We start from the raw sequence: 27,219 nt of genomic DNA, 5'->3' as shown, positions 1-27,219 counted from the left end.
GTTTTTACATGGGATTATCAAATTGTGAAACATTAATAAAAATGAATCTGCCAATTAAACTATTGTATTGTTTTTTTAATGTTTGTGTGTGATGAAGATGATTAGTGATTAAGGCAGTAGCTTAACCTAGCCTGTTAACGTTAGCTAGCTACTAGTGGAAATCATTTCAGCTAAAAAGTAAGCTATAGAGATTTGCAACCAGATTTGTTACCATGTCTAAGAGACAAAAACTATCAGGAAGTGAATATATATTTTTAAAAACAAATAAGAAAATAGGCACAATCTCTAAGCCAAAAAGACTTGCTGTTGAAATGTATCAGCGTGCAGCAATGTCCATCAGCCTGTGTGGAGAACAACAAGCCTCCAAGGACAGGCCATTCATTCACAGAGATGGACGAGCCCCCATTCACTGGTTCTAGCAGCGAAGAGGGCGAACCGGAGGAGTCCGAGCCATCCACTTCCACCGATGATGACAGCTCTCTGGCTGGACAAGAACAGGTGGTTGCACCAGGCCTAGCCACACCTCTAAACAATGCCTGCGAAGACCCTACTATCTGGGATCCGGACTCAGATTCGTCGCTCCACGTCCCCAATGACAGTGGTGGTGCTGCTGCTAAATCCAACTCCAAGACAAAAAACATAAAAGATCCCAGTGAGTGGCCAAAATATATGAATGGATCTTTACGGGATATGTTAGTGCAGGCTGGGCCACATCAGGATAAGGAGGGGAATCCATTGGCAGCAGGTGCTGCGGAGGCTCATGGCCCTGAAACACGTAATGGCTGAACGAGCCAAATAATGGGAACTTTCTGAAGTTTGTGGAAATGCTGGGTATCTTTGATTTGATTTCAGGACCATGGACAGCTACCGAGAGAACACATCGCTGACTGCAATGCAGCGCCACAGCAGAGGAAAGAGGCCACTCTAGGCAGGCCACGAAATGAAGAAATGCTAAAACTGATGTTGGACAATCAAATTCGATATATAAATAAACAAAATTCATTATGGCTAGGTCATTGATAGAAAGCTTATTTTACACTGCTCCAGCGAAACGAGGCCCTCCATGCATTTATGAAAGCACTTGTTACCAAAGCTCAAATGATCTCACTCTTTTTAATAATAATAATAATAATAATATAATAATAATACAGTTCTACAGGAATATTAAATGAGCAAGAAACGGTTTTCTACTATAGGCATCTGGCTGCAAAGTGATTGCAACATTGTAACTCCCCGATGCAGGAGTTAAAGTACAATTATTGTAAGGGACGCGGGCACCAACAATTTTTGTTTGTCTAATCATAGAATTACATATAGAATTGGATCCTATTTCGTCCTAATCAAAAACGTGGTAAGCCTACCTGTTTGACAAACACAATTATGCTATCCATAGATCGGTATAGCCAAACCCTCCAATACTGTCGCATGCACTCCTTAAATACCTCAGTGTCTGGGAAGGGCTTGGTGTGTTTGGGTGTTTGGGCTCGGATTGAGTGAGGGTATCCCTTCGTTAAAGAAAAGGGCAAAAAGGATACCTACTGTTAGCTTTATATTTAGAAATAAATACATAAAAAGGATCCAGATTATATAAAGCGTTCTTTAACAATGCTTAACCCCGTGATGCCTTATGGTAGAAACAAGCTTTAAAATGCCCGTGAAAGATGTGACTCCGATGCATATGGGGATATATTGATTCCTCTCTATGACATTCTGAATCTGAGCTGCAGCCTATAATATTCAAGGAGACAAACACATTGACTTTGCTATTCTGTCCCTATTAATTTAGTTTTTTCACTTTCTGAAAAGAGAAGATGTTGGTTTAAACCCAGGCAGCTTTTAGGGAAGCACTTCTGTTTTTGGGTTATGCAACGGATGAGTAGCCAGCAGTTGAAGCTTACATTTTTCTGCGTCGGTAGAGCGTCTGTCTGGGTGGAAAGGTAACTTTTGAAAGTACCATGCTTAGATTCATAAGGATGTCTAAGATGTAATTATTTGGAGAATTATGGTAAGAATGCCTGCTTCTATTTTCATTGACCTCCTTTCTTTTTCAGCCCAACATTTTCTTTTGATTTCAAGACGTTTTTCCCCAATCAACGCACACAAAAATATAAAAAAACTAATTTAATAGAGACATTGGTGATTTTATCAATGTAATCATATTAGGCTGTGTTGTTGACATTGAACTGATTATATAGCCTACTAACCAGATTTGTTTAAAATGTGGTTTAAGTTGAAGTGTAGGCCTATGAATTGGGCTGCTATAATGTTCTGTTCCTCCAACTTTTAGGTGAGAAAAACATTGGCCCAAGGCCAAACCTATTGCCGACCCCTGCTGTACATAGTTTAGCGGGGATAGGAGGGGGGCGGCAGATTTTTGTCTGGCCTAGGGTGGTAGAACGTCCAGGGACGGCCCTGGCACTGAGCTTGTTATAGTGATGACATAAGTTTCAAGTTTTAATGTCACCTGCACAAGTACAGTGAAAGGCCGTTCTTGCTAGATCTAAACCCAACAATGCAGTAATCAAGATCAACGTAGGACTAAAAAAGAACATAAGGTAGAACAAAAACACACAATAAACAGAAATAAGAAGAACATGAGAAAGTAAGAAGCTATATACAGGGTCAGTTCCAATACCATATTTACAATGTGCAGGGATACTGGAGTGATGGAGGTAGATATGTATAGGGGTAAGGTGACTAGGCATCAGGATATATGATAAACAGAGTAGCAGCAGCGTAAATGATGATTGTATGTGAGTGTGTGTGCATGTGTGTAGAGTCAGTATAAATGTGTGTGCATGTTATGTGTGTGTTGGGGTGTCAGTGTGCGTGAGTGTGTAGGGCCCTGTGAGTGTGCATAGAGACAGTGCAGAAAATAAAATACAAAGGTCAACTCAGATAGTCTGTGTAGCCATTCTGTTAGCTATTTAGCAGTCTTATGGCTTGGGGATAGAAGCTGTTCAGGAGCCTGTTGGTGTCAGACTTGATGCACCAGTACCACCTGCTGCATGGAAGCAAATTGCAAATAAGTGGTTAGGAAACAGTGTTAGACTAGATCTAGTCAGTGGTGCTCAACTTGGGCAGGAGCTCACCGGCGCGGAGTGCCGCCACCTCAAATGTTCTACTGCTTGAGCTCCTGTTCCTTTTAGAGAATATTAGCTCAAAAGTATTGTGGAGCACCTGCACCTAAACGTGAACAGTACCACCACCTATTTCAGTCCAAGTCAAACACTGGATCTAGTCAAATATAGACTATATATACAAAAGTATGTGGACAGCCCTTCAAATTAGTGGATTCGGCTATTTCAGCCACACCCGTTGCTGACAGGTGTATAACATCGAGCACACAGCCATCTCCATAGACAAACATTGGCAGTAGAATGGCCTTACTGAAGAGCTCAGTGACTTTCAACATGGCACCGTCATAGGATGCCACCTTTCCAACAAGTCAGTTAGTCACATTTCTGCCCGGCTAGAGCTGCCCCGGTCAACTGTAAGTGCTGTTATTGTGAAGTGGAAATGTCTATGAGCAACAACGGCTCAGCCGCAAAGTGGTAGGCCACACAAGCTCACAGAACGGGACCTCCGAGTGCTGAAGCGCATAGCGTCTGTCCTCGGTTGCAACACTCACTCCAGAGTTCCAAACTGCCTCTTAAGCAACGTCAGCACAAGAAGTGTTCGTTGGGAGCTTCATAAAATGGGTTTCCATAGCTGAGCAGCCGCACACAAGCCTAAGATTACCATGCGCAATGCCAAGTGTCGGCTGGAGTGGTGTAAAGCTCACCGCCATTGGACTCTGGAAAAGTGGAAACATGTTCTCTGGAGTGATAAATCACTCTTCACCATCTGGCAGTCCGACGGACAAATCTGGGTTTGGCGGACGCCAGGAGAACGCTACCTGCCCGAATGCATAGTGCCAACTGTAAAGTTTGGTGGAGGAAGAATAATGGTCTGTGGCTGTTTTTCATGGTTCGGGCTAGTCCTCTAAATTCCAGTGAAGGGAAATCTTAATGCTACAGCATACAATGACATTCTAGATGATTCTGTGCTTCCATCTTTGTGGTAACAGTTTGGGGAAGGGCCTCTGTTTCAGCATGACAATGCCCCGTGCACAAAGCGAGGTCCAGAAATGGTTTGTCGAGATCGGTGTGAAAGAACTTGACTGGCGTGCACAGAGTCCTGACCACAACCCCATCGAACACCTTTGGGATTAATTAGAACCCCGACTGCGAGCCAGGCCTAATCTCCAAACATCAGTGCCCGACCTCACTAATGCTCCTGTGGCTAAATGGAAGCAAGTCCCCGCAGAAAGCCTTCCCAAGAGAGTGGAGGCTGGTATAGCAGCAAAGGGGGACCAACTCCCATGATTTTGGAATGAGACGTTCGACGAGCAGGTGTCCACATACTTTTGGTCATGTAGTGTATGTGAATGGAAGACAAGGACATGTCTATTAAAGGGGTCAATGAGAGTCACTGATGATGGTATTAATAATAATAATAATAATACGCCTATATACCTGCAGTTAGGATGACATTCATTCATGTGTGGCTCTACAGATATCTGCCTCTTCTCTGGCCACACGCACGCACTGACAAACTCCCTCACACTGTGATCCATCAGGTTGTTGTCCAACAGATGATTCATGGAAGGGTGCTCCAGTATCATTCATATGCTGCCAAACGATGACGTCATATCTCCACAACAACAGCCAATGTCTCCACTCCACTCTGCTTTTCAGAAAGGTGTTAGATGCATCACACACAAAGACACATTTGGTCTTTCTAATCCAGTTTCAATACGACTGCTTTCAAACCATATTTCTAAAAACGTATTTAGAGTGTACATCATACAGTGCATTCGGAAAGTATTCAGACCCCTTCACTTTTCACATTTTGTTACGTTACAGCCTTATTCTGAAATGGATACATAAAAATAAAAAATAAACATCAATCTACACACAATAACACATAATGACAGAGCAAAAACTGGTTTTTAGAAATGTTTAGAAATGTATTACAAATAAAAAACTGAAAAATTACATTGACATAAGTATTCAAACCCTTTACTCAGTACTTTGTTGAAGCACCTTTGGCAGCCTCGAGTCTTCTTGGGTATGACGCTACAAGCTTGGCACACCTGTATTTGGGGAGTTTCTCCCATTCTTCTCTGCAGATCCTCTCAAGCTCTGTCAGGTTGGATGGGGAGCGTCGCTGCACAGCTATTTTCAGGTCTCTCCAGAGATGTTCGACCGGGTTCAAGTCCGGGCTCTGTCTGGGCCACTCAAAGACATTCAGTCTGAGGTCCTGAGCAGGTTTTCATCAAGGATCTCTCTGTACTTTGCTCCGTTCATCTTTCCCTTGATCCTGACTAGTCTCCCAGTCCCTGCAGCTGAAAAACATCCCCACAGCATGATGCTGCCACCACCATGCTTCACCATAGGGATGGTTTTGGCCAAGTGATGAGCGGTGCCTGGTTTCCTGCAGATGTGATGCTTGGCATTCAGGCCAAAGAGTTCAATCTTGGGTTCATCAGACCAGAGAATCTTGTTTCTCATGGTCTGAGAGTCCTTTAGGTGCCTTTTGGCAAACTCCAAGCGGGCTGTCGTGCCTTTTACTGAGGAGTGGCTTCCATCTGGCCACTCTACCATAAAGGCCTTATTGGTGGAGTACTGCAGAGATGGTTGTCCTTCTGGAAGGTTCTCCCATCTCCACAGAGGAACTCTGGAGCTCTGTCAGAGTGACGATCAGGTTCTTGGTCACCTCCCTGACCAAGGCCCTTCTCCCCCGATTGTTCAGTTTGGCCGGGCGGCCAGCTCTAGGAAGAGTCTTGGTGGTTCCAAACTTCTTCCATTTAAGAATGATGGAGGCCACTGTGTCCTTGGGGACCTTCAATACTGCAGAAATGTTTTGGTACCCTTCCCCAGATCTGTGCCTCAACACAATCCTGTCTCGGAGCTCTACGGACAATTCCTTTGACCTCATGGCTTGGTTTTTGCTCTGACATGCATTTCCAAATCATGTCCAATCAATTGAATTTACCACAGGTGGACTCCAATCAAATTGTAGAAACATCTCAAACATCTGGAAACAGGATGCACCTGAGCTCAATTTTGAGTCTCATAGCAAAGGGTCTGAATACTTGTGTAAATAAAGTATTTCTGCTTTTATTTTTAATACATTTGCAAAAATTTCTAAAAACCTGTTTTTGCTTTGCAATAATGGGGTATTGTGTGTAGATTGATGAGGGGGGAAATGAATTTAATCAATTTTAGAATAAGGCAGTAACGTAACAAAATGTGGAAAATTTGAAGGGGTCTAAATAGTTTCCGAATGCACTGTATATTGTCATGACTTGCCCTCATGGGTTGAGGATCAAAGATGCCGGCTAGGCAAAGGTTTGAACACCCCCTTTTCCTGGGGGCCAGTTTTATGACCGGTCTTAAATTCCTTACAGAAACGTTATTTTCCGTGCCATGCAGTATTGGGAGAGGGAATTTCCCCGTGGAACAAAGGAAGTCTTCCCGCCAAGACTCCAACATCCAAAAGTGGATAATGAAAAAATATTCCTACTTCAAAGAATGTGGGACATGGTTTAGTGGTCGGAGGGTACTTAAAGAACAATCATGTCAAATTCGTTACTATGTTGTGATGTCATTAAAGACGGTGGAACAACATAACTGTATCTCAGGGGGTGTACACTTCCCATTTATGAGGTTTGCATCTAATTGTTGTATAAAACGAATGATTAAGTATAATAATACTTTTGTGAAGATAATGTGATTTTAGCATTCTAGATGAGATGATTGTTTTCCATATTGATTTGTTCTCAGTCAGTGGCCACGCCCAGATGAGCACAAACATGATGAAACACCCCCTTTTCTACTCAAGTATAAAATTCACCTCAGACCAAGCAGATTACGGTATAAACTGGATGTTGCAAATGGTTGAATTTCTACCAGACCAGGAAGCGTGAAGCGGAAGCTACACGGCTTAAAATGGTTAGACCAGGAAGCCCCACGGCTTTAAATGGTTGACACGCTACAAACCAGCAGACGTGAAGCGTGAGCTAAACGTTACAAAATAGTTAAACTCTACAGACCAGCCGACATGCAGCGCGAGCTGAATATGGCAAAATGGTGAAGAAGAAGACAATGCACTAGACCTTATCATCTCAGTCTGCAGCTGGCATGTATAGTCGTCTAGACAACTTTCACTAAAGACACGAGTTGGGAAAGACAATCCCTCTCCGACAACCGTTGGTACATCTGAAGTATCTATTCTAACAGATCAACTCTACGAACTACAGGGTACGCTGAAGTACCCATTCTAACCACCACTACGACCAGAAACTCTCCCAAGGACATTGGGATCTCTGGTGGGCAAACCAGAGACCTACATAAAATAAAATAAAATATGCCATTTAGCAGACGCTTTCATCCAAAGCGACTTACAGTCATGCGTGCATACATTTTTGTGTATGGTGGTCCCGGGGATCGAACCCACTACCTTGGCGTTACAAGCGTCGTGCTCTACCAGCTGAGCTACAGAGAACCTACATCATGAACTCAACTATCGAGGCCAGCTACACGTAAATACATGTTGCATTTCTAATTCGAATGAGCGGGTGCTAAACATTTGTATTTCCGTGAGCGTAGTTTCCAAAGTATCAACGATAGTTGAATCTCTGTCTCTCACTTCCAAGCATTCATGCTATTGTTAGTCCGGTTTTCAAGGACCTGTTTTCATGGTATTACGTTAGTAATCAATAACCAATGTGTGTGTGTGTGTTTGTATTGTGTTATTATTTAGTTAGTTAGTAAATAAACAAGCCAATTAGTGTATTGCTGATTCATCAATAAGGTTAGGGTTCTTGCAGGTTCAAGGATTATGCGACGTTCAGAATGAGACTGATAAGAGGTAATTATTTAATAAGTGACTTATCGATATATAACATACAGTGAGGGAAAAAAGTATTTGATCCCCTGCTGATTTTGTACGTTTGCCCACTGACAAAGAAATGATCAGTCTATAATTTTAATAGTGGGTTTATTTTAACAGTGAGAGACAGAATAACAACAACAAAATCCAGAAAAACACATGTCAAAAATGTTATAAATTGATTTGCATTTTAATGAGGGAAATAAGTATTTGACCCCTCTGCAAAACATGATTTAGTACTTGGTGGCAAAACCTTTGTTGGCAATCACAGAGGTCAGACGTTTCTTGTAGTTGGCCACCAGGTTTGCACACATCTCAGGAGGGATATTGTCCCACTCCTCTTTGCAGATCTTCTCCAAGTCATTAAGGTTTCGAGGCTGACGTTTGGCAACTTGAACCTTCAGCTCCCTCCACAGATTTTCAATGGGATTAAGGTCTGGAGACTGGCTAGGCCACTCCAGGACCTTAATGTGCTTCTTCTTGAGCCACTCCTTTGTTGCCTTGGCCGTGCATTTTGGGTCATTGTCATGCTGGAATACCCATCCACGACCCACTTTCAATGACCTGGCTGAGGGAAGGAGGTTCTCACCCAAGATTTGACGGTACATGGCCCTGTCCATCGTCCCTTTGATGCGGTGAAGTTGTCCTGTCCCCTTAGCAGAAAAACACCCCCAAAGCATAATGTTTCCACCTCCATGTTTGATGGTGGGGATGGTGTTCTTGGGGTCATAGCATTCCTCCTCCTCCAAACACGGCGAGTTGAGTTGATGCCAAAGAGCTCCATTTTGGTCTCATCTGACCACAACACTTTCACCCAGTTCTCCTCTGAATCATTCAGATGTTCATTGGCAAACTTCAGACGGGCATGTATATGTGCTTTCTTGAGCAGGGGGACTTTGCGGGCGCTGCAGGATTTCAGTCCTTCACGGCGTAATGTGTTACCAATTGTTTTCTTGGTGACTATGGTCCCAGCTGCCTTGAGATCATTGACAAGATCCTCCCGTGTAGTTCTGGGCTGATTCCTCACCGTTCTCATGATCATTGCAACTCCACGAGGTGAGATTGTGCATGGAGCTCCAGGCAGAGGGAGATTTACAGTTATTTTGTGTTTCTTCCATTTGCGAATAATCGCACCAACTGTTGTCACCTTCTCACCAAGCTGCTTGGCGATGGTCTTGTAGCCCATTCCAGCCTTGTGTAGGTCTACAATCTTGTCCCTGACATCCTTGGAGAGCTCTTTGGTCTTGGCCATGGTGGAGAGTTTGGAATCTGATTGATTGATTGCTTCTGTGGACAGGTGTCTTTTATACATATAACAAACTGAGATTAGGATCACTCCCTTTAAGAGTGGGTTCCTAATCTCAGCTCGTTACCTGTATAAAAGACACCTGGGAGCCAGAAATCTTTCTGATTGAGAGGGGGTCAAATACTTATTTCCCCTATTAAAATGCAAATCAATTGAGGGGGATCAAATACTTTTTTCCCTCACTGTATATATATATATCTAAGAGTTTAATTCGGGAGATGGTAACTCGTTAAACAACTTCTTCCGTGGTGCCCCAAATTCCTAATTAGTTAATTGTTAGATGATTAATTTAATCGAGTGACAATTAAACATAGTTGATTCGATAAATAACAGTCATACATTAAATTCATGACAATATGGTGGTCATTTAGCAGATGTCTGTATTTCAAGTAGCCTAGCCGATGTGGTCCTATATGGCTCAGTTGGTGGAGCATGGGCTGTGGGTTCGATTCCCGGGACCACCAATACTTCAAAATGTATGCACGCATGACTAAGTCACTTTGGATAAAAGCGTCTGCTAAATGGCATGTATTATGTAATACATAGATGAGTCATTCTAGTATAAAGTGGCTTTGACGATGTAGCAGACTACCATACGCTAGGCTGACAAATCCTGGAACGGTACTGCAGAAAGCCTGCCAGGCATTGTGGTGCAGTGGAGCCTCACTGTGTGTGTGTGTGTGTGTGTACACTAGTGACCGAGTCAGCATGCGGTTACTACTATCAGTTATTTAGGTCACAGTGAGTGTTTCCCAGACATCAGGTGACTGTCACACTGGATCCACTGTCAGCCCCTGGTGGATTAACCCAGAACTACACCTTGTTATTATGTCAATTTAGCTCTAGCCTTGACTTGGTCAGGTGGTATATGAGGTTAGCTCATGGTTGGTCATGCTAGGTATGACTTCATATAGCCATGTATCAGCACAGTGTTAAAGCTTTAGATCATTAAAGGAATTACTATAGCAATGTACAGCAGGGCCCAGTCTTTCCTCCCTCACCATGTGACTTGACTTGTTATTGGCCAGGTCACATGGCCAGGGGAAAAACAATGAACACTCTAATGTATTAACCATTTGGGTCCATAGATTGGATTGACATGGAGTCTTTTATTTACAAAAACAGAAAAGCACAGCTACATGAAAAAATAAGTCACAGGATAGAATAGACGGGTTATACAAATGCTGCATACAGCGGAGACCTGGCAGTGGTTCTCCAGAACACAGGGTTGGGCTCAATTCCATTTCAATTCCTGAAGTACACAAATTCCAATTCCAATTCCAATTCTCTTCAATTAGGAACATTTGGAATTGGAATTTGGTTTACTTTCTGAATTGACTGGAATTGAAATGGAATTGACCCCAGCCCTGCCAGACACGTATTATCATTGTCATTAAAAGAAAACTGTAATAATGGATGGTTTTGTGGTAGTAAAACGGTCTGGTTCCTTCTACGTTAAAATCTGAGCTCTGTTCTCGTCTTGTTCGGCCTGTCCTCTCTTCACAGTTCCTCCTGGTGTGATGTTGTTGGTCTAAAACTTGAACTCTTTGTATTTCTTGGCACCGCCTCGCGTGTCTTGCGGCTGGGCCTTCCTCTTCTTTTGCTGTGGGGTGGAGAAAGTGAGAGACGAAGAGAGAAATGGAGAAGAAAAGGCTTAAAATTATCGTACGAGGTTCTTTCACCCTTCTACTCCTCTTAGTGAAAGTGACATATTACTCCTAGTTGCTCCAACCCCGTCACAACATGTTGCAGGGCTGATAAAAGGGTGAGAGGAAGGAGAGAGGCATGTGCACGCTGCTTTCACACTCAAACACTTATATCCCAGAAGGATGGCCATATTCATAAGCTTAGAGAGAACATTTCAAAAATAAAAAAGTAAGACCTTGCAATAACAGCTATTATGAAAGTGGATTTTTTTTAAATAGAACATTCCTAAAAGATTCAGATGAAGTTTCAATAGGACTAAATCACTCAACTACAATTACTAAAAACAGATCCTAATCTTCCCATCTAGTGTTCATTTATGCTGCTACACATGGAACTGAAAACCAGAGAAAGAGCCTTTCCAATGCAGTGCAACATTCTCCTACCCTCATCTTGGCCCCTGGTGGCATAATCCATTTCATGCTAATGCTAAACTAGAGCAATATCTAACCAGGGGTTCATATCAATTGTACTCCCTTGACTCTTTCTTCGCATCCTTCTCAAAACGCATTGGAGAAGAAGGTCGAGGGGAGGAACCACTGACCTTCTCTTGCAATGTGTTGAGACGAGGAGACGGGACATGAAGATACAAGAACACATCATTGAGATTCACCTCAGGGCTTTCTAGATCCTCATTACTGTGTGTATACTCCCTAGTCTAGTACAAGTCACAGCTAGAATAGCCTTCTCTGACTGTCATATCTTTCTTAGTCTGAGCATGAGTGTACTGGAGGAGTAGAAATGTGACTAGGAGGGTGATGTGGTAATCAATTACTAGACCTAACACTCATAAGGAGCTGGGTTGTATTCATTAGTGCACACCGTAGCAAAACCGCTTTGCACCATAGCTAAATGTTTTGTAACGTAACAAAATGGCCAGAACAGTTACAGTGTCTCAGTCTCACCTTCTGTTTGGCGGCGTGCTCGGCCACCATGTCGCTGAAGTCCTCCTTCTCCACCTGGGCCTCCTGGTTCCTGACGTGCTCCTCGTACTTCTGGGTCATGGCCATGGGGTCCAGCTCCAGCTCCTCCGGGGCCAGAGCCACCTCTACCCCCTGGAACTCCTGGCCTCCGCCCGCCTTACGACCTGCCATGGCCTGGGGAGGAGGAGGAGAGAGAGGGGGTCAGACGGAATACAAAGAAGGGCATCTGAAGTAGTACCCTATTCCCTGTAGTGTACTGCTTTTGGCCAAAAGTGGGGCGCGGGGGAGTTGTATAGATCATGTAGGTGTATAGATGTGTATGAGTGTACATCCATGAAAGTGTATTTAAAGGGATAGTGCGATATTCTGGCAATACATTTTCTACTACCCCAGAATCAGATGAACTCATTGATACCATTTGTATGTCTCTGCGTGCAGTTTAGAAGGAAGTTGGACATAGTTTGTGCAATGACTGGAAGTCTACTGGTCCAGCTAGCTCACAGTTAGAGGCCATGCGGTTGAGTACCAGTGTATACACGTATGTGACTGTTTTTGAAATATGTTCTAAGTATATATGAGTAAGGGACTAACTATGTGTTGTGTTTTGGGTTCGAGTGTTAACATGCCTACATCCCAGTGGTTGGTATGTTAAGTACTGAAAGCGGTGTTCATTTCTGATATGGCGACTTTGTCCAAACACAGTGTTTTTGCTGTTGTCCTTACCCCTGATACGTCGTAGATGTGTGTGGATGCCATCATGGCTGCTCCTCCAGAGCCCGTCCTCCTCTCTGGGAGCACCGTGAACAGCTGAGGAGTCTCATTCCTACACACACAGAGACTGGTGTTACAAACACACAATACAGTAGAAAGATACAAACACACAATACAGTAGAAAGAGACACAAACACACAATACAGTAGAAAGAGACAAACACACAATACAGTAGAAAGATACAAACACACAATACAGTAGAAAGAGACACAAACACACAATACAGTAGAAAGAGACACAAACACACAATACAGTAGAAAGAGACAAACACACAATACAGTAGAAAGAGACAAACACACAATACAGTAGAAAGAGACAAACACACAATACAGTAGAAAGAGACGCAAACACACAATACAGTAGAAAGACACACAAACACACAATACAGTAGAAAGACACACAAACACACAATACAGTTGAAAGACACACAAACAAAATACTAGTGAATGGCCTATGCTTGGCCACACTCACCCGTCCATGGCCTCTTCGATTTTCTTCTTCCTCAGCTCAATGAGCTCTGGAGTCTCCATACCTGCAGGCACGGACGAGAAGCCTCCGGGAGTGATCAGACCACTGGAACACACACAGGCTTTGAGTTAATAAAACACTGATCACTGTATTCAAGACAACACACTCAACCCACTACAAATGGCAACCGGTATTTTCTTACACGTGAGCAATGGCTAATTGATCCAACAGAATAGAGAGACTGGTTCATTTCAAGTCCATGTCAACTTGATGTGTTTAAAACAGTCCGTCAACGACATGTCTACCTGTCTGCCGGTGTGAAGAAGCCCGTTTCATCTGGTTTCTCCTCATCACTCTCCTCCTCCTCCTCTTCCTCGGAAGACTCCTCGTCTGAAGGCTCCAGCTCTCCCCACGGCGTACGATCCACCTCCTCCTCCTCCGCCTTAGCCTACACACAGAAACATATAGACATTAGGACAATAGTTAACAGGCCATTGGCTCAAAGCAGACCTTTGGTGTGTTAGATACAGGAACGTGTGGTAGTGAGTGTACGGAGGAAAGATGTATGGTGGTGTTGTATGGGAAATGAAGGGTGTACGGTCAATATGAGGGGAATCAGGCAGGGGTATGAGGAAGATCTCACCTGGAAGTCTCCTGCGTTGGTCCCAAACACGTCACCGTACAGAGGCTTGCCTGTCTCATCTACAGGGGGCTTCCCCCAACCACCAGCATGGTAACCAAACGAACAGCTCTGAGAGAGAGAGAACAGGAGAGAGGTGGGGGGAAGTCAATAAAGGTCTCAGTGTAATAAGCTTCACAATTCTGAAACATTTCAATACAGTAATATTAGTATAATAGTATACAATATTTCAATATGTATAAAATATATAGTATGTATATACAGTATAAATACTTTTATTACATTGTAAATTGTTAAAGAGTATGGGCTCGATTCAATCCGTAGCGCTGAAGATCTGCGTTGTAGCGCGATTTAAATGTTAAAGTAATATCCGATTGATCCGACACACACAGCGTTTACCGTGTGTTCTCTGGAACATTGCCTTTACAGCTCTTCAGCGCTACGGATTGAATCGAGCCCTATGTCTGAGTAAGGGACTAACTATGTGCGTTATGTCAGAATTACCTCGGGGATGGGTGAGTTGAGCCCGGGGATCTTGAGGTTGGGGTAGGAGGGAGGGGGGCCGTATCTCTGCATGGCGATCAGCCAGGGAGGGGGAACCTTGTGGGAGTTCTACACGGGGGGGAAACAACTTTAGTGATGGGACAAGACCATGGTGCATCAGTAGCACATCGTAGAACATCATCAATATAAAATGATTATACTTCAATAAAATAAAGTATAATTAGAAAGTCATATATCAATAATATTAAAGGTGATAGTGGGATTGTAGGCTTCCTTAGTAGTGGGACAACAACATCAGGAAAACTCACCGGTCCAACGGGCATACCCAGAGCGATACGCAGCTCATCTGACAGATCACCTGGTTTCTTCTCCTTCAGCCTTGTCTCAAACTCTTTACCCTGTAGAGAGAGAGAGAGAGAGAGAGCAAGAGAGAGAAACAGAGAATGTAAGAATCAACAACATTTCATTCCTAACACCAATTCACCAAAGCAGAGTACACTGACTACCACGAGTGTTCATTCAAGACCCAACAACAAGGAAGTATTGAGGGAAACCCAAACCAACCACACATTGCAGCTCTACTATTACATTCAAGGTCCAACCAATCAACAGGCTCTTGGAAGTAGGAGCAGAGTTGATGTTGTAAGATGCTGTATACAGTTGAGCCCTCCAATGAGCTGTCAGACATCCTTACCTCGTAGTAGAGGTCACCATGGATGGAGAGTTTAGGCTTCATCTGCCACTTGAAGAAGGCGTCGTGGAGCTTCTGGTAGTCGATGTCGATCTTGCCCATCTTGGGACGCACCTTCTCCCTCATCTTGGTCTTCATGGTCTTAGCATCCTCCTGTCAGCAGAGTACCAGGGCATTCAGTGTGACTTCTGCCAAAGTGTTTCAGTGGTCTATTTTAGAGAGATGTTTATGTAACAAATATTGAATTGTTATGTACTGACGTTTTCTAATAAACTTGAAGTAAACATGGTGTGAAACAGAAATATACACAGGCCATGTTTGTATACTATAAAACTGTCATTTTCCTCATGCTAGCCTAAAACTAAGGCCTGGAGCATCTATCAGGAAGTTGACCATGGTGTTAACAGCCAGCACCCCCTTGTGCCCATTTAGGGTGCTACTACTCCCACCCACCTTTTCCAGTTGGAACCACTCCTATGGCCAGCAGCCAGTGCAGCTACTATCTGGCTCTACTACCTCTCTATTGGACAGAACCACCTACTTTCTCCTGTAAAGCTTCTCTACGACCTCTCTATTGGACAGAACCACCTACTTTCTCCTGTAAAGCTTCTCTACTACCTCTCTATTGGACAGAACCACCTACTTTCTCCTGTAAAGCTTCTCTACGACCTCTCTATTGGACAGAACCACCTACCTTCTGATGTAAAGCTTCTCTACTACCTCTCTATTGGACAGAACCACCTACCTTCTGTTGTAAAGCTTCTCTACTACCTCTCTATTGGACAGAACCACCTACTTTCTCCTGTAAAGCTTCTCTACGACCTCTCTATTGGACAGAACCACCTACTTTCTGTTGTAAAGCTTCTCTACGACCTCTCTATTGGACAGAACCACCTACTTTCTCCTGTAAAGCTTCTCTACGACCTCTCTATTGGACAGAACCACCTACTTTCTGTTGTAAAGCTTCTCTACGACCTCTCTATTGGACAGAACCACCTACTTTCTCCTGTAAAGCTTCTCTACTACCTCTCTATTGGACAGAACCACCTACTTTCTCCTGTAAAGCTTCTCTACTACCTCTCTATTGGACAGAACCACCTACCTTCTGTTGTAAAGCTTCTCTACTACCTCTCTATTGGACAGAACCACCTACCTTCTGATGTAAAGCTTCTCTACGACCTCTCTATTGGACAGAACCACCTACCTTCTGTTGTAAAGCTTCTCTACGACCTCTCTATTGGACAGAACCACCTACTTTCTGTTGTAAAGCTTCTCTACGACCTCTCTATTGGACAGAACCACCTACTTTCTCCTGTAAAGCTTATCTACTACCTCTCTATTGGACAGAACCACCTACTTTCTCCTGTAAAGCTTCTCTACTACCTCTCTATTGGACAAAACCACCTACTTTCTGTTGTAAAGCTTCTCTACTACCTCTCTATTGGACAGAACCACCTACTTTCTCCTGTAAAGCTTCTCTCATCTCCTGGATGCCCGTCCTCTTGATGAACTCTGGCAGCTCGAAGGGGGGCTTCTCGATACCCCTCTTGCCCTGGAGGTACTTCCTCTTGAAGCACCAGTGTCGGGGGACAGGCACCGTGTTCCTGGTGGCCTTCAGGTGCACCAGCAGCTTGGGTTCCTGGGCCGTCACATCATGCATCTCCACCACGTCAGGACGCGCCACCAACTGGAGGAGGACAGGGTCAAAATCAATACCGGACACAGATCTCTATCAATCGCTTTTTCCCTTTTAAACATCTCCGGTGACCACCCACACCAACTGAATCAGCTCATATAGACTCAAGCATTTATGATTAAGTGTTAGGCACAGAACAACTTCCACACCAACGTAATCAATACACAGGTGTACACATGCACAAACATAATGTCTAACTCTAAGAAGCAGGTGCATGTATTACCTGTTTGAGTTCAGCTACAGTTAGTCTATTCATTCTCCTCAGCTTCTTCTTAGACATCTTGGGAACGTCTGGTCTGATCTCCTGTACACACACACACGAGGAACGACAGTGAGTATAACTTCCAAGGTCAACACTTCAAGAGAGAGCACTGGAAGATGACACTCTTTCTGTGTCCCAATCCTTCACCTTTCCTCCCCGAATGGAAGTAGACAAGTGCACACTACTTAGGGCATTAGGGTAGAGAATTAGGATGAAGCAGCATATAAAACAGTCCTGTATGAAAAGTACTTTTTCCCATCCAAGCGCAGAAATGGAGAGAAAGTAGAGGAGAGGTGAATACTAACATCGTCACTGTCATCACTGTCTTTCCTTTCCTCCACTAATCCCTTCTTCTTCATTAGAGGAGCCGGCTCCTTCTCCGGTTCCTTCTCCTGCTCTTTCTTCACGTCATCAGTCAGCTGACAGAAGGATGGACACAAACACAGTTAATTAGAGCTGTTAGCAAATAACTAACGTGCAAACAGATTCCATTGTTAAATCAACACAACAACAAATAGTATTTCACTTTCCTGTGTGTTAAGAGGTTCTTGAAACCACTGCGCTCAGAACTGGTGAGTACATTCAACCTAATGTTACGATTTTACTTCCATATTCAGCCATTAAAACGCTAAATAAATATGAAGAATAACACATCTCTAGGATGTTTTGACAAATTTTTCATAAAGAATCAGCCAATTTCTAAAATGGAGGCCCGCACCTTGAAGGCCTCAAAGATCCTCTTGAAGAAGATGAAGTTAGGATCGTAGATCTCCGGTTCCTCTGTAACGTACTCTATCTCCACCTCAGGCTCCTTCTCCTTCTCTCCATCCTCCTCTTTCTTCTCCTCAGCCTGCACCCTCTTCTCCTGCTCACGCCTCTTCTTGTTCTTCTTCTTACGGTTCCTGCGCTTACGGTTTTTCTGAGAAGGGGAGAATGAAAAAGTTAAAAACTGACACCATTTCCGACTCCTCATGCTGCTAAGAGCTTATGTCGATTGAAACAGAACCTTCCCTATCAAGCAGGTTATCAATAGGAGAGTCATGCCAACTTGACCCCTGACCCTCTGAGCTTCAGGAGCAACAGGGTGAATCTCATTGGTCTGTTCTTGACTCCTCACGGCCTCTCTCCTCGCATCCTTCTTAAAACACATTGGAGGAAAATATCCAAGGTTCCTCCCCTCTGACATTATCCTCCGATGCCTTTCGAGGAAGCGGCGAGAGGACACGAGGAATCAAGGAAACACAATTGAGTTTCTCCCAAAGACAGCAGGAGGGATGAGGTGTGAATTAATACAACACTCACGTCTTTCTTAGAGAGAGAACCGTCGTCATCTTCAGTCTCAGACAGGACGGCGGTGGAGGACATGTTCATCTCCATCTCTGGGCTCTCCTCCTCCTCTTCTGGAAGGTAGAAAACACAGAGAGAACATTCACTGGCAAGTTCAAGGTCCAACAGGGCTCTTAACCCAGGAAAATATTACTAAGACTGCAGTAGTTCCATTGGGATGATACCATGAGCATTAGGGGTTTAGTTGATGTTAACTTACTGAACGTTACAAGGAAATGTGTTCACTAAATAGAGTTAGTTTAGTCTTTTCTGTTTCAGTCATGCCTTCTTGGTGCATCTGGGCCTTTATTCACAAAGCGTCTCAAAGTAGTAGTTCTGATTTATTAATTCTGATCTTAAAAATCTAAACTGATCCTAAATCAGCACTCCAACTCCAGACTTTCCTCCAGTGTGTAGTTTCATGTTCTGACCTGTGGTGGCAGCACCGAGCTGTTCCTGCCTGATCTCCTTCAGCTGGAGAATCTTCTCCAGAGCCTGGGGGATCTTAGGACCGACGCCCACATCCTCTCCCTGCCACACCTGCCACACACACACAGAGCCAGGAATACAGAGATTAGATGGATGGCAAAGTTAGTGTGTTGGTGGGCGTGGCCAATGGCACCGTCTCCGACAGAAAATGTTAGCGGCCGTTCTCTTGGCCACAGACACAAATATTTTGTTTTAAAGCTAATTTCCTGCAGTTGTATTGTGCTGTGTTCTTATGCTATCTGAGTGACTCAACCATTATAACAAAATCCATGTGGGCCCCATGCCATGACATTTTTGTAATTTTAGATTCTCCCTAACGTTGAAGTTTTTATTTTGGTGATCTTTAGTTCTCAAAGACGATCTTGTTGAAAAAGATCTTGCTCCTCTATCTTTTCAACATACATTATATCTGGTTTTAGTCATTTAAAATGTACACAGAAAACTTTTTACCATCCCAAAAATTATTTTCTAACAAAAAATTATAATATATATTTTATTATATTTTTGGGAGTGGCGGCAACGATTTAGCAGCGGTGGGGGAAACATTGTGGTTCTATACCTCTCTGGCGTCCTCTCCGGGTGGAGGGGGAACTCTCTGTCTCTGGGTATGCATCATGGACATTCCAGGAGGGGGTGGGTTCATTCCACCAGGATTCATTCCAGGAGGGGGTGGGTTCATTCCACCAGGATTCATTCCAGGAGGGGGTGGGTTCATTCCACCAGGGTTCACACCTACAACAAAACCCAGATCTCAACTGACACCAATGTACCAGGTGAGTGTCACCATCAACACAACAGCTTTCCAGACATAACTGCCTTCACACTGTTCTTAAAAATGAAAGGAATGACATTGGATATGTTTAGCTTGGGAGAGTGACTGTGTTAAGCCAATATGGGTGACTATGTGGGAATATACAGTGCATTCGGAAAGTATTCACACCCCTTGACCTTTTCCACATGTTGTTAGGTTACAGCCTTATTCTAAAATTGATAATTGGTTTCCCCCCCACCCCCTCATCAATCTACACACAATACCACATAATGACAAAGCAAAAACATTTACAAAAAATAAAAAACAGAAATATCACATTTACATAATTATTCAGACCCTTTACTCAGTACTTTGTTGAAGCACCTTTGGCAGTGATTACAGCCTTGAGTCTTCTTGGGTATGACGCTACAAGCTTGGCACACCTGTATTTGGGGAGTTTCTCCCATTCTTCTCTGCAGATCCTCTCAAGCTCTGTCAGGTTGGATGGGGAGCGTCGCTGCACAGCTATTTTCAATGTCTCTCCAGAGATGTCCGATCGGGTTCAAGTCCGGGCTCTGGCTGGGCCACTCAAGGACATTCAGAGACTTGTCCCGAAGCCACTCCTGCATTGTCTTGGCTGTGGGCTTAGGGTCGTTGTCCTGTTGTAAGGTGAATCTTGCTCTGGAGCAGGTTTTCATCAAGGATCTCTCTGCACTTCGCTCCGTTCATCTCTCCCTCGATCCTGACTGGTCTCCCAGTCCATGAAAAACACCCCACAGCATAATGCTTCCACCACCATGCTTCACCGTAGGGATGGTGCCTGGTTTCCTCCAGACACTTGGCATTCAGGCCAAAGAGTTCAATCTTGTTTCTCATGGTCTGACAGTCTTTAGGTGCCTTTTGGCAAACTCCAAGCGGGATTTCATGTGCCTTTTATTGAGCAGTGGTAGCACTGCTACCATAAAGGCCTGATTGGTGGAGTACTGCAGAGATGGTTGTCTTTCCGGAAGTTTCTTCCATCTCCACAGAGGAACTCTAGAGCTCTGTCAGAGTGACAATTGGGTTCTTGGTCACCTCCCTGACCAAGGCCCTTCTCCCTCGATTCCTCAGTTCGGCCAGCTTTAGGAAGAGTCTTGGGGGTTCAAAATTTTCCATTTAAGAATGATGGAGGCCACTGTGTTCTTGGGGATCTTCAACGCTGCAGACATTTTTTGGTACCCTTCCCCAGACCTGTGCCTCGACATAATCCTGTCTCGGAGCTCTTCAGACAATTCCTTCGACCTTATGGCTTGGTTTTTGCTCTGTCCACTGTGGGACCTTATATAGACAGGTGTGTGCCTTTCCAAATCATGTCCAATCATGAGCAAGGCACATGATCAATGGAAACAGGATGCATCTGAGCTTAATTTCGAGTCTCAAAGGGTCTGAATACTTAACTATTTTTATTTTTAATACATTTTTATTTTTAAATCTAAAAACCTGTTTTTGCTTTGTCATTATGAGGTATTGTGTGTAGATTGCTGAGGATTTATATGTATTAATTCCATTTTAGAATAAGGCTGTAACATTACAAAATGTGGAAACGAATAAGGGGTCTGAATACTTTCCGAAGGCACTGTATGTTGTCTAAAAAGTGTGTGCAGTATACAAATCAATTCCCCCTTGAGGGACAAAGTTGTATTGGAAGTTAGGATTGACATTTTAGTGTTGATGGCAGGCCAAGGACTGACCTCTCATCATGGGGGGCATCATGCCAGGGGGTCGTGACCCCGGGTCAGACATCCTGGGCCCTGGTCCTCCATGCTGCCTCTTAGCCAGCTCCTGCTGCCTCTCATTCTCCAGCATCACCGCCGCCTGACGGAGGGAGGAGAGAGGGAAGAGTGGAGGGAGGAGAGAGGGAAGAGTGGAGGGAGGAGAGAGGGAAGAGAGACAGATGTGAGATATGTTTCAACTTCCAAGCAAGGTAAAGGGGCTGTATGATAACTTTGGGATTGGTTGTGACACAACACTACCGATGAATCATTAAGATGGGAGAAAGACATGAAAATCTGTCTTCTCCAGTCCCCACCCTTTTCTGCTGCTCCAGAAGTTCCTGCTCTTCCATAGCACGGGAATCGCCCTGAAATACACACACACACAAAATGTCAACTTTTGAAACTATGTATCACCAACTGAACATCTATACCAGAAGCCCTCTTCCTTCCCATTACAATAGAAGGCAGACTACCTTACAACTAGGGCCTGGAGACTTTCCTTACTCAGGTAAAACTCAGGGCACAATTTATAAACCTTCTCCTGTGGTCTGGGGCCATACACCTGCGACACGTAGCGTAGCAGTTAGAGCGTTGGGCCAGTAACCGACAGGTTGCTGGTTCGAATACCCGAGCCGACAAGGTGAAAAATCTGTTGATGTGCCCTTGAGCAAGGCACTTAACACTAATTTGCTCCAGGGTCGACGTACTGCTATGGCTGACCCTGTAAAACAACACATTTCAAGGCACCTATGGGGTGTATTTGACAATTCAACATCCTACTCCTCTCAGAGTAGGAGTCTAGGATAAGGTCTTATCTGTCCATACGCTCTTCAGTCATTATAATCTAAAAGACTGATCCTAGACCAGCACTGCTACTCCGAGAGGCTTAGTGAATACAGGCCAAGATCATACCTGCTGCTTGGCCCTCTCCTCGTGCTGCATCATCATGGCAGCCCTCTGCTGCACCATCTTCAGCTGGTCCTCCTGGGAGAGGCCGGGGGGCATGCCTGGAGGCTCCATGCCCATACGCATCCCTGGGGGAGGGGGGCCACCTGCCATCATGCTCATCGCCTGGAGCATACCCATACCAGGAGGCATGGGGGGCATGGGCATTGGGGGCATGGGGGGAATTCCTGGCATCTGGGGGAGGAAGAGGGAAGGCTGGTTGTCGGTTAAGTTGTTTTTGATGACGGTAATTGTTTTTTCCTGGACCATGTGAGATAACCAGGAAAACTCAGTTATTCCTGGTCAGATCACACAGTCAAGGTAAAACTCCTGGCCCTTTTCATGACAGACTGATGAACTACTGCAGAGTTTATAGCTAAATAATCACAGTGATGAAATGTAAGAATGAGATTAGATTAGACCGTATAAAAACCTTATAGGGTCTGTTGGTGCTGACCTGCGGGGTCATAGGTTTATCATCACCCCCTAGGTTGGGTTTGCTGAGCATCATTCCAGTCTGAGTGAGAAAAAAACACAGATACACACGATCAATGGATCATATTGACAGATGCAGTACACTCCACTCTCCCTCTCACACACGCACGTCAACACACACACACACCCCCACAACTGACCTGCATCATGTATCCCTTGAGCCTGTCCAGCATCTCCTCTCTGGGACCTAAGGACAGAGAAAAATATTAACTGTAAACCAACAATGAACACTACAACTAACATAGCACAACCAACTAACATAGGACAACAACAACAAACAATGACTTAATTACAACTCGTATAAGAAGTTTAAATTCAACTTAAATTCATGCACCGATGCTGACAACATCACTTTTGCTTATCAGTTATTAAACACCCAACCAAAACACATTGATTGATTAACTGTTACCTATCAATCAAATTGACTAGTTAGCTAGCTAACGAAGGGACATTCGTAAGCAAAATCCTCCTCGTAGAGGTGGTGAACATAAACTTTTAATATAATAATTGTGTAGGTAGCTAGCTGATCATTTGCACTTTCCTTTACTTCCATGAAGGCCTGCTATGTAGCTAGCTAGCTAACTTGCCGCGGAACTAAATATGGCTAGCCTGTTAGCAACACGCTACAGTTAGCTACATAACATGCCCCCTGTAGCAACAAGCTACACACAATGTACGCATTCGTCAATTCAAAGCTTGCTGCTCCGACTTCCTACCCATGTTGGGTGCGCCTAGCTCGCCTAGCTTGGCTTGAAGCTCCGGGTTGCTCCATGTATTGAGGGCCGCCACAGAGCTCCCCAAATCGGAGGGCATAGGTTCGGTCCCCGGCGGTCCGTCGGATGCCATGTTGAAATTCTACCGATCAATGGCTCTCTACAGAAACAACGGACACGAGAGCAAAGAGAACCCGACGAATCTCGAAAGGCACGATGGGAAAACTCAGTTCAATGGAAGAAGCAGTTGGAGAACTCTGGGTAATGTAGTCAGTGGTAGGAGGAATAACTGCGTTTCCAAATTACAACCACTAGGTGGGAGCAGAGCCATGTATTTGGAGAGTTGGGACAATACAGTTTCTGCATTATGATGCATTTACACGACACTACAACATTCTATGGCAGCCATGTATATGGGGAATATTATATGTGGAATATAATATTATATGGGGAATAGTTACAATGTAACTATTCCCCATATGCGAATCGCATCTCTGCATGTCTGGCAGACATATCAGTGTGGATGTCAGATCACCACCTCAAGCTGAACCTCGGCAAGACGGAGCTGCTCTTCCTCCCTGGGAAGGACTGCCCGCTCCATGATCTCGCCATCACGGTTGACAACTTCATTGTGTCCTCCTCCCAGAGTGCAAAGAGCCTTGGCGTGACCCTGGACAACACCCTGTCGTTCTCTGCTAACATCAAAGCGGTGACCCGATCCTGCAGATTCATGCTCTACAACATTCGCAGAGTACGACCCTACCTTACACAGAAAGCGGCACAGGTCCTAATCCAGGCACTTGTCATCTCCCGTCTGGATTACTGCAACTCGCTGTTGGCTGGGCTCCCTGCCTGTGCCATTAAACCCCTACAATTTATCCAGAACGCCACAGCCCATCTGGTGTTCGACCTTCCCAAGTTCTCTCATGTCACTCCGCTCCTCCGCACACTCCACTGGCTTCCAGTTGAGGCTCACATCTGCTACAAGACCATGGTGATTTCCTACTGAGCTGTGAGGGGAACGGCACCTCCTTACCTTCAGGCTCTGATCAGACCCTACACCCAAACGAGGGCACTACGTTCATACACCTCTGGCCTGCTAGCCCCCCTACCTCTACGGAAGCACAGTTCCTACTCAGCCCAGTCAAAGCTATTCGCTGCTCTGGCACCCCAATGGTGGAACAAGCTCCCCCACGACGCCAGGACAGCGGAGTCACTGACCACCTTCCGGAGACACTTGAAACCCTACGTCTTTAAGGAATACCTGGAATAGTATAAAGTAATCCTTCTACCCCCCCTCCCCCACCCCCCCATAAAAAAAAGAAGAAAAACGTGGTTGTCCCACTTGCTATCATAAGTTGAATGCACCAATTTGTAAGTCGCTCTGGATAAGAGCGTCTGCTAAATGATGTAAATGTAAATGTAATTAGAACAATATTCCAAATTCTAAAAGTTGGCCCTGCCATCCACGACCTCTATATCAGGGGGTGTGAAGGGAAGGGCCAGAAAATCATTAAAAACTCCAGCCACCCAAGCCATAGACTGTTCTCTCTGCTTCCCCATGGCAAGCGGTACCAGTGCATCAAGTCTGACACAAACAGGCTCTTGAACAGCTATCCCCAAGCCATAAGACACCAACAGGCTCTTGAACAGCTATCCCCAAGCCATAAGACTGCTAAAGAGCTAACTAAATAGCTAACTAAATAGCTAACAATGGACTATCTGAGTTGACCCTTGTATTTTATTTTTGTACTCTCTTTGCACACTCACAGGGCCCTATACACTCATGCACACTGACACACCAACACACACAAACACTCATGCCATAATTTGCTCTCACACACATATTATGCATATACATTTATACTGACTCTACACACATGCACACCCACTCACATACAATCATCATATTATACGCTGCTGCTACTCTGTTTATCATATATCCTGATGCCTAGTCACCTTACCCCTATACATACACTATTTATACAGAAGTATGTGGACACCCCATCAAATGAGTGGATTCGGCTATTTTAGCCACACCCGTTAGTGACAGGTGTATAAAATCGAGCACACAGCCATGCAACATCCATAGACAAACATTGGCAGTAGAATAGCCTTACTGAAGAACTCAGTGACTTTCAACGTGGTACCGTCATAGGATGCCACCTTTCCAACAAGTCAGTTTGTCAAAGTTCTACCCTGCTAGATCTGCCCCAGTCAACTGTAAGTGCTGTTATTGTGAAGTGGAAACATCTAGGAGCAACAACGGCTCAGCCAGGAAGTGGTAGGCCACACAAGCTCACAGAACGGGACCACCGGGTGCTGAAGCGCGTAGCGCTTAAAAATCGTCTGCCCTTGGTTGCAACTCTCACTACCGAGTTCCAAACTGCATCTGGAAGCAACGTCAGCCCAAGAACTGTTCGTTGGGTTTCCATGGAATGGGTGGCCGAGCAGCCGCACACAAGCCTAAGATCACCATCCGCAATGCCAAGTGTGGCTGGAGTGGTGTAAAGCTCACCGCCATTGGACTCTGGAGCAGTAGAAACGCGTTCTCTGGAGTGATGAATCACGCTTCACCATCTGGCAGTCCGACGGATCAGGGTTTGGCAGATGCCAGGAGAATGCTTCCTGCCCAATGCATAGTACCAACTGTAAAGTTTGGTGGAGGAGGAATAATGGTCTGGGGCTGTTTTTTTTCATGGTTAGGGCTAGGCCCCTTAGTTCCAGTGAAGGGAAATCTTAAGCTACAGCATATAATGACATTCTAGACGATTCTGTGCTTCCATCTTTGTGGCAACAGTTTGGGGAAGGTCCTTTCCTGTTTCAGCATGACAATGCCCCGTGCACAAAGCGAGGTCCATACAGAAATGGTTTGTCGAGATCGGTGTGGAAGAACTTGACTGGCCTGCACAGAGCCCTGACCTCAATCCCATCGAACACCTTTGGGATGAATTGGAACGCCGACTGCGAGCCAGACCTAATCGCCCAACATCAGTGCCCGACCTCACTAATGCTCTTGTGGCTGAATGGAACCAAGTCCCAGCAGCAATGTTCCAAAATCTAGTGGAAAGCCTCCCCAGAAGAGTGGAGGCTGTTATAGCAGAAAAGGGGGGACCAACTCCATATTAATGCCCATGATTTTTGAATGAGATGTTCGACAAGCAGGTGTCCACATACTTTTGGTCATGTAGTGTATCTACCTCCATCACTCCAGTATCTCTGCACATTGTAAATATGGTACTGGAACTGACTGACCGTGTATGTAGTATGCTTAATTACTTTCTCGTGTTCTTCTTATTTTTATTTATCATGTGTTATGTTGTTTTTATTATTTTTAGTATTACATTGATATTGATTACTGCGTTGTTGGGTCTGGAGCTAGCAAGGCATTTCACTGTACTTGTGCACGTGACATTAAAACTTGAAACTGAACTCTCAAAATACTGTAAATGGCTCTGGGTAGCAGCATTTGCCAAGTTGACATGCCAAGGTGAAGTAAAAGGTTGAATCGATATTATAACAATTAACTAGATAGCATAAAGTGTAGAAACCATGGCAAAAACCAAGTGGGAACAAATTAAATGTGGATAAAGCTATTTAGAATTGTCCGAATGTGGGCAAGCTGTAAAGTGAAAATGATTGTTATTGCAAAGCACATTTATAGTGGTCTATAAGCATATCACATGGCATATTATAACTGTGGAAGTCCAATGGCGTACAATAACCTACAGTATGTTTCAGGTGTAGAACCCGCGAGCCAATGCGCGCTCGAACCCATTCAATGAGTCACTGGAGCGTTCTTCCTGGAGGAGAAGTGGTAGGGCGTTTCTAAACCGAATATGC

At 44.5% G+C, this 27,219-nt stretch overlaps 1 protein-coding gene across 2 annotated transcripts; it reads right to left on the bottom strand.

Annotated features, from left to right (window-relative positions):
• Positions 1–10,333: 10,333 nt before the first annotated feature.
• Positions 10,334–23,580, bottom strand: LOC311112908 (splicing factor 3B subunit 2-like). Of its 2 annotated transcripts, none has more exons than XM_084156047.1 (22): positions 23,380–23,580; positions 22,804–22,850; positions 22,602–22,685; positions 22,136–22,363; positions 21,538–21,588; positions 21,200–21,323; positions 19,278–19,450; positions 18,661–18,769; positions 18,206–18,303; positions 17,622–17,822; positions 17,209–17,322; positions 16,865–16,945; positions 16,405–16,632; positions 14,949–15,098; positions 14,563–14,652; positions 14,255–14,362; positions 13,754–13,861; positions 13,416–13,558; positions 13,114–13,215; positions 12,595–12,694; positions 11,854–12,045; positions 10,334–10,847 (listed from the first exon to the last, which is right to left on the bottom strand). In XM_084156047.1, exons 1-22 carry the CDS (start codon positions 23,507–23,509, stop codon positions 10,776–10,778), a joined length of 2,733 nt encoding a protein of 910 aa, XP_084012173.1. In that variant the 5' UTR covers positions 23,510–23,580; the 3' UTR covers positions 10,334–10,775. The 2 variants fall into 2 exon arrangements, with proteins under 2 accessions (XP_084012173.1, XP_084012174.1); XM_084156048.1 differs by having other exon boundaries at positions 22,626–22,685; positions 23,380–23,559.
• Between the last annotated feature and the right edge of the window lie 3,639 nt (positions 23,581–27,219).

Source organism: Coregonus lavaretus, assembly GCF_964263955.1.
Source record: "Coregonus lavaretus genome assembly, chromosome: 39".
In the NCBI taxonomy this organism is placed as follows: domain Eukaryota; kingdom Metazoa; phylum Chordata; class Actinopteri; order Salmoniformes; family Salmonidae; genus Coregonus; species Coregonus lavaretus.
Note: the sequence above shows the minus strand (reverse complement) of the source record. Positions and strands in the feature narration are given on the sequence as shown.